Here is an 8721-nt window from a genome sequence, read left to right as displayed (position 1 = left end):
GGCAGATTTCTATATTTATTCACATTCTTTGATCCTTTATTCCATCTAAATAGTTTCTAGTTCTAGTGCTCTGCTCTCCGTCTTCCGGTTTCCAGGGTAGCTCATTCAGCACTGTGGTGCAGCTGGCATTTGTGATATATTTGCGCTTCGTACTATCCTCTTGGGAGCTCCCGAGAAACATCGCTACCACGTTTCAACGCACTCGTTTTTGGTGCCTCTCAAAAAGGCGCAAGTCTTCTATGCGACCTAAATGCGACAATTTCAATGGAAGTGGGCTCGTTGCTAATAAGATAATTTAAATTCATTTTTGACTTGATTGAGGCATTACTTTCAAATTGCAATAAAATAAAGACGACTTTTTTTTAGGAATAATTACTTATTTGCTTGTACGGTGCGTCCATGACGTGAAAAATTCTATATTTGATCGTAGGATGCCCCCCCCCTTCCCCCTTACTAAACCTATTCAGTTTAAGTTATACGTTTCGAACTACCAAACTGTCGTTGGCAACCAAAGCATATAAGCCAAAAGAGAAAATTGAATCCAGCTGTCTCTAAAATATTTCATAAATGAAGTTCCTCGCACTCTTTTATTTAATAATTTGCAGCAATTCAGCGCGACACTCGTCCATTATGCGCAGGCTTGCAGTGAGCGTTCGTTATCGGCCTCGTGCGAATACAGCAATCAGTACGTACGGCAAAGGTCAGTGTGTCTGCGAGATCAATTGCCGTCTTTACTATCTTAAACTCAGGCAAGTGCGAAAATTTGGTCAGACGCTGCTTGAAAAAATAAAGCCTTTCAGTAAATAGAAAAGGTCATGGCTAAATTCACCTCCGGAGCAAAATGAATGCACTCAAGTTTTTATATAAACGACGATACCGAAAAGTTTGCCTTTAATTATGTCCATCTCCTATTTGTCCATAAAACATTATTCTCTCATTTTTACCGAGGTGTAGAATTTTCAATAGATTTCGCTTCTTTGGAGACGAGACTTTTACTCTTTTCTTTTCTTTTTTTGGAAATTGTCGATTTCTCGCCACAGTTTTTATGTTTCTGTCACGTTAGATGTTAATCTTAGCGTTTCTTTCCTTGAAGAGAAAGTTGTAGTTTCGACTTTTTTGAAACGTTTTTCATTTTCCACTCTAATATTTTGTTTATTCTTCAATACTGACTGTAGGTACAATCAAAACTTCCTACATATAATCAATGAAAAATGTTCACGTCTGTCCATGGGAAAGTGGATGTATTCTGCAAATTGGTATGCCTATTCTGCTCAATGAATTGTTATGGCTTTGTTCCCAAGCATGGAAGCGTTGAAAGATAGATGGGAAGTTTTTTCAAAAGAATATTAAAGTAATGTATAGGAGGTTTTTATTAAACTACAATACGCAAACTACTCTAACTTTTGATTAAGAGTCGATTTTTTAAGCGTGATGTCTTGTTTTAAAACTTACAAAAGCAGCTTCAGAATGAATTATTGGATAATTTTTATAACGATCTCTCGTCCAAGATATCGTATTTGATAAATGCTTGTTTTTTGGGTAAGTAAAGTGGAGCCTGTATATATGGTACTACCTACAAAAGAGATTATATATTAGCTTTTTACATAATTTTCTCTGTTTTTTTTTATTATGTACTACATTTTTTATTTTTTTGTTAGATTTAAATAACTTGTAAACAATCATTTTATTTTTATACTTCTGCTATTTGATAATTATTAACCCCATATTACCCATGCAAAATCCAAGCCAGATAGACCAAACTAACTTATTGAATGAATCACTGTCAAAACGGAAAAAAAATATTTACCCGTATTATTTCTTTTTGCGAATCCAATTGTTCATGCAAAATCATTTAAACAAATTAAAAACAAATTTGCGATTTCAGAAAACTGATCATTTCAATCGATTCTACAAGAAAAAAACTTTAGACATAATTTTTTTAACCGATCGTTTAGATGGCATTTAGGTAACAGATTATATGTATGTATATAAAAAAGTGAATTAATTGGTATGATCAGTTTTTTGAAATTGCAAAGTTTTTTATAACTTATTTAAATAATTTTGCATAAACAATTAGAATCGCAAAAAGAAAAAACACGGGTAAATTTTTTTCTGTTTTGACATTGATCCAATGATTAGTTTGGTGCTATCTGGCCTGGATTTTGTTTGGGTAATATGGGTTAATTCATAGAAATAAGTAATATGACAAAATGAATTAAACTTATAAAACACCCGTGACGATTACATTACCACATCAATTTGTCTTTTATTTTTTATTTGTTTATAAATATTCGGCTCAATCATGTTGGTCCCGTTTGACTCCTAATTCCTATATATAATTTTTAAATAATTATTTGATATGTTATTAGTTGTAAGCTATGAGGGTACAACAAAATTATTGTAGTTGACGTGCGTCAGACGAATAAGTCTACATTATATTTTTACCGCTGAAAAAGCTTTGTTTTTTTAAAGATTTGCTATTAAAATTTTCAAGCTTTTTACCAGGATATGTTACGTAGAACACCCACAAAAAGTGAAAAGATTAAAAACCTTATTAAGATTTGTTAGGATATTATTTGAAAATTATCAAATGCAATATCAATAGGATTGTTCTGCTTGATCGCATTGCTACGATGAACTGCTGATGAATAAAAGAAGCAAATTACAGCAAGGTCATAAAATTCTTCAATACCGGCAGTCGTCCGCCGCGTTGTGTACGCATTTTTCCTTGAACGCAAACAATCGGAAAATTCATCTCGAAGCTGCGATGACAATGCAATTTCAGTTAATAAGCAAAATATCCTACACAATACGGAAAAGATCATAAGGTATCTGCATATTTATAAAATTAATTATTCATGTCCTAATCATTGCTTAACATGCTAAATGTATCGAGCTTGTTTTGTTATGTATAACGATACTCACAAGTAATATTAACACACTTGAGGAATGCTTTAGTTACAGTAATCAATGCGGACGTGTGTGTAGTACGAGGTTACACAGAGTTTTTAATGAAAGGCAAACGTTGGTGATTAAATAGTCGAGATATTTATCCGAAAATAATTTTTTTTTTCGACTTGCAGTCACATCGAAGCTCGTGTATTGAATAGTTATGAGACGGTTTGTTGCAACGCCGGTATGGACGCTATAATTAATAATTTGAATAATGTTTTTCCGATCCCGTTGAGAAACCACGTAGCGGTAGTGAAATTAAATCGAATGAGTTTTCCAGCTCAGTCTGAGACGGTTAACATTTCTTATAATTTTCGTCTTTAAACACTTGAGCTACTTTTGTTGAATGACTACAGACAAACAAACGCCGTCTGCTATCTGTAGGGAAGCATTATTCCAAAGAAGTTTGCAGCGGCGTTTATTAAATGAATGGTTGAGCAAAGCTGAGAGATAGAAAGACCCGCTTGATCATATAAGTGTTTACGTAAAATTTTATCGGTGAGAATACTGAAATCTATTTCTGCTTAAGATTACCAAATGTCACAAGGTACACCTGATTTGATAAGAATGCAGGCGTTGCCGATCACAGCATTTATTTCGAGCGAAATCCAAGGCTCGCGGGTGAGCAACGTCTTGATGCGAGCAATCATTGAAGTTCAAGAGCTTGATACGCGACTGCTGCCGTGGGAGGGAGTCAGGAGGAGGGAGTCAGGAGGAGGGATGGAGAAGCGATACGTATCGGCGCGTAAATGCGAGCTACAGCTCGCGCAACGTCGCAACGTTGTCAGAGGAGCGTGCGACAGTTAGCTCAGCCTGCCACAATGGACCTGTTGTGCTTGGCACTTGTATTGGCCACTGCGGCGATAAGCTACTGGTACTGCAAGAGACTTCACAGCTACTGGGACAATCAACATGTGCCGTCGATAGCCAATCCGAATGTGATTTTCGGGCACATGCTGCCCGCCATCGCCGTCAAAGAAAACATCGCGGAATTCGTCGGCAGGGCCTACAAGAGCTTCGACTCGAGCATGGTCGGCTTTTACTTCTTGCGTCGGCCGGGAATTTTGGTGCGCGATCCGGAGATCGTCAAGCGCGTGCTGCAGACCGACTTCCCGAGCTTCCATGCCAACCTCGTCACACTGAGCGAGAGGAACGATCCTGTTTTGGTGAACAATCCGTTTTTCGTGAGCGACCACGAGCTGTGGAAGAAGCGAAGGACCAGAATATCCAACAATTTGACGGGTAAGAAGCTCAAGTGTCTGTTCGCCATCAACCAGGAGGTTTGCAACGGCCTGAGCGCGTTCGTCGAGAGGAAAATCCGCGAGAACGGCCAATTTTACGAGTGCGAATTGAAGAATCACTTCACGCGGTGCACCGGCGAAGTGGTGGCCAACGCTGCACTGGCCATCGACGGCCAGAGCTTTCGGGACCAGCCAGATCGCCTGGCGTTCACCGTGATTGCCAAAAGCCTATTCGAGCCGACGTTCGTCAACGGCATCAAGCAGGCGCTTTTGTTCTTCCTGCCGGGCCTCGCCAATCTCCTCGGTCTGGCTTTTCTGGAAAAGAAAACGGACGACTACATGCGGCAAACTATCAAGGCGATTATCAAGCAGAGGCAGCAGGCGGGCGAGGCTCCCAACGACTACTTGCAGTTCAGCGCGGAGGCCAACTCGTTGGACATCGATGGCATCGTCGGCGACGTGGTCAATTTCTACGCCGACGTTTACGAAACCTCCAGCTCGGCCATGGCTAATCTCTTTTACAACTTGTCGCAGAATCCGGAGATACAGTCGAAGCTACGCGATCACCTCGCTTCCGTGCTGAGGGAGACCGACGGACAAGTAACGCCCGAATCGCTGAAAAGCATGACTTACCTGGACCAGGTCATAAGCGAATCCATGCGCGTGATTCCAGCGGCAGGTACGCTGATAAAATGCTGCACCAAAGAGATCACGCTGACGGGTGCCGACGGCGTCAGCTGCCATTTGGTGCCCGGTAATCCAGTCTTTATACCGATTATCGGCCTTCATCGCGACGAGAAATATTGGCCTAATCCAGAAGTTTTCGACCCGGACAGATTCAGTCCGGAAAACCAGATTCATATCAACAAATACGCTTACTTGCCGTTCGGCGAGGGGCCACGGATGTGCGTCGGCATGCGGTTCGCTCTTATGTTGATCAAACAAACCACCGCAACGCTGATTACGAAATTTGCCGTTGAACATTCGCCGAAGACCAAAGTGCCTCTGGAAATCGATCCCTCGTCGTTTTTGATAGCGTTCAAGGCTGGTTTATGGGCCCGATTTAAAAATATATGAGTGACCTTCATATACGTGTGCAAGGAACCAAGTTGCCATGATTTCTGTCACGGATGTAAGAGTGCTAGTGATTTTATTGTCGGAGCGGTGTACGCGCGTTAGCTTTCAACCTTTAGACTTTCAATAAAGAGTCATCTATTTTATTACTTTAACGATTGTGTTGTTCGTCTTGTATATCCTTACCGCTGCTGTCATACTCCTCATCGAAGTTAATTTTATTGTCAAATAATAACAATATTTTCAATATTTTCAATATTTTTTATGCGCTCATTCGCGACAGTTTTCAATAACGTACGCCGAGTACCGCAAATATATCTGTTGATCAAGAAAATAAACACGCCGATCGTTTATTCGCTACAACATTTTCGTCGCACTCGGCTAGCTATTGAATATTAAGCGTATTAATAAACATATGATGTAATTTTTATGACATCATTCCAGGCCCTCCTCCTCTCTCCCTCTTTCGCTCTTAGCAGCCATTCACATATATTCTTACCCAAACAATTGGAGAACATTTAGATAAAAGGCTTTATTTCTGACTAATGCGAACATGTAGATCCACTTCAGTTATAAAATAATTTCTCGTCACTATGATTCAGCACTTTGACAATACTGTACGCAGATAAATTCGCTTGCCTAATTTATTTCATTGTAATGACTGCTTATTTTCAACGGCTATTTTGCTGAGTCACTATCAAGGTCACCATATACATATAAGTGCATCATCGTCAAAAAGATGTCTTTTATATTTATTTATTATTTTCTTAATTAATTTTACTTGGACATAGCACTTCGGCATCTCCATGTACCGTTTCAAAATTTCAATCACCGACTCTAGTTCATAGCACGGGAGTTTTGATATCTAGTTGCACTCACTAGTCCATTTTCACTTTAAAATGCAATTATGTTAAATTACTTAACTCTCGTTCATGACAAATGTTCCAGATGACTCCCCTGACGCAGTGTCTCATCGTAAGGGGGTTCATCTGCAATTGTCATTCGCAATAGAAACAAATCACAAAATATCATAAAAAAGTTATCTTTGGTATATTTAATACATATTTCACGGTATTCAAGTTGACATTTTTTTGCTAAAAATAGTAAGCTTGAAAAACAATTTAATATGCTTATGAAATGAGTAATAAACATAGAAAGAAATCAACCCTTTGTAATATAATATACAGATACAAAGTTGCAAAACTATGACTAAACAAACGCAAAATGTCAACCAGAAACACACCTGAAGGACTTTGATTTTGACTCTTGCTTTACTACTGCTCTGCTGGTCAATTTCATATGCTCATCTTGCAATAGCATATTATTGAGCTTTGTAACATAATTAATTTCGATGATTTGTCTATTACAATCTAATTTCCATGAAACTTTAGCCTTGCGTTGTCAATCGCGCTGTTCACAAATCTCACGTCCTTTTATGTAAATTTCAACTAATAAAATATGAACTGATCAGCATAATCGATTCAGACAGGCAGTCTAAAAATACCGAAACCTATCTAAATTACAAGAGTCATGTGTATAACAGCAATTCAACTTGAAACAGAGTTGCCAAAAATTATATCTATAGAATGCAATCTATTATGGCTATTCACAAATTACAAAATAATCAGTGCCAAATAGATACGAATTCATTTTTAAGAGTTTTTTTTAATGAAGGTTTTCATTGTAGAAAATCAACATATAATCGAAACTTTTTAATCTAATCAGAATAATCATTTCTAAAATCATAAATTTAAAAATTGAAAAGGTTTTTCTTTTGCGTGTATTATTATATTCAATGATGTGTCGTCACACGAATAAGCATATCCATATGCTCATATGAAAGCGTATGCAACATTCTTGTATACGATTCTTATAAACTAGAAAAAATTCTTCTTCTGTATAATGGTGGTCAATGCGTACCAGTTAACCATTAGAATATTATTAAATAAAATATATGAATCCCAAAACAAAGCTTTATGTCTATTATGAATATATTTATCTATACTCAGACGCGAACAAATCGTATATTGCCACGCTTTGCATGTGTGATATGACATCAAGAATGTCCATACATATATTCAATATTCAGACAACAGATGTCATGATTATAGATATGCGGTTACCCTGGCCATGCATCACTTAACATCTTCCAAAAATGTTCGCACGATCATGAATGAGACTACGTTATTTCATATAATCTTGTAAAAAGTAATTTTTATTCGAAGATCGTAGGGAGGTACAAGTCATTTCGTCGTTTTTCAAAATTGGCACGTGCATTACCTCGACAATATATTTTTAAGTTAACATAGATACACTCGAAAGAAGTCACTGGACATAATCCGCTGCACCGACGTTTCGAGTCGGACGTTATATAAAGTTTTTTGGAATTTCGTACAACATTCTTATGCTGCAATAATAGTAATATTGCAAACATCCGCGACATATCTCACTAATCGAGATCTCAAGTTCTGAGTCTCAGCATGGATATTCTGATGTCACTATAAAATACAGCGATCGTCTGCGAGAAATCAGGTAAATAATAAATATTTAAAAATGAAAACTTTCCTCAGAGTGTGTTATCTTTCTTCGCTTCGCTACTATTTTCCTGGTGCATATTCGATTGATACATAAGTTAATTATCCGCATTTACGTTAACCACACACGGGGCTTCATATACATTTCTCTTTCCCGATAATTTGTTTTGCGCGGTAATTTACAGAGGGAAATGAGTCGTGCATTGATCTTCATTTTGAGCAATTATTGCTTTATTTGCGCCGATCCAGGTTTATTTTCTACTGAAATAATGGTCTATATATATACGCCTCGCGGCAATTTTCACATGAAATACTGTAATTATACCTATATCAAAGCCTTCTCTCAATTTTGATTCAATAAATTATCGATTACTTACGTTTGTCACACTCGCCAGCAAATTGTTTGACATTGAAAGAAAGAGTCTTCCCTTATTTTAAATATGATATTTTAAATATAACTAAGATTAGTGTGATTGCAAATTATGCATACAGCATGTATATCGTTTTTATATTTTTTAATGTTGAATTGAAATTCTCAAGGAAAACTTTTCGAATATAAAATTTGTAAATCTAACTTCCCCTTCCCCTTGCCGGACACATAGTAGGCTACCGCTAATACCCAGAGCTTAGACCCAATTTTTCAATTAATTTTGCAAGCAAGTAAAAATTATAATTTAATAATTGTTATTCCAATTACGAAGCGGCGGTAGGTTTGGTATGTTGTCCGATAAATTAAAAATTGCCGCTTCGTAATTATAAGCAAATTGTGGAATTACAATGTTGACTTGCTTGCAACTACAAACTTGATTTTAAAATAATCTCTAGATTTTAAATAACAGTAGCAGCCTACTCGTATGTAAGTTTTACTTTTTGAAAAGTGCGATGGGCAGGGGAGAAGAGGAAAATTTCATTCACTTATA

The 8721-nt window shown here is 37.3% G+C and overlaps 1 protein-coding gene across 1 annotated transcript; it reads left to right on the top strand.

Annotated features, from left to right (window-relative positions):
* The first annotated feature begins 3704 nt into the window (after positions 1–3704).
* On the top strand, positions 3705–5422 carry LOC131672268 (cytochrome P450 6k1-like). The gene has a single exon (XM_058949384.1). The coding sequence runs from the start codon at positions 3774–3776 to the stop codon at positions 5268–5270; it is 1497 nt and encodes a 498-aa protein (XP_058805367.1). The 5' UTR covers positions 3705–3773; the 3' UTR covers positions 5271–5422.
* The last annotated feature ends 3299 nt before the right edge of the window (positions 5423–8721 follow it).

Source organism: Phymastichus coffea, unplaced genomic scaffold (assembly GCF_024137745.1).
Source record: "Phymastichus coffea isolate CEN01 unplaced genomic scaffold, Cenicafe_Pcof_1.1 PCOF00146, whole genome shotgun sequence".
Taxonomy (NCBI): Eukaryota; Metazoa; Arthropoda; class Insecta; order Hymenoptera; family Eulophidae; genus Phymastichus; species Phymastichus coffea.
This window is presented reverse-complemented; position numbering and strand designations above follow the sequence as displayed.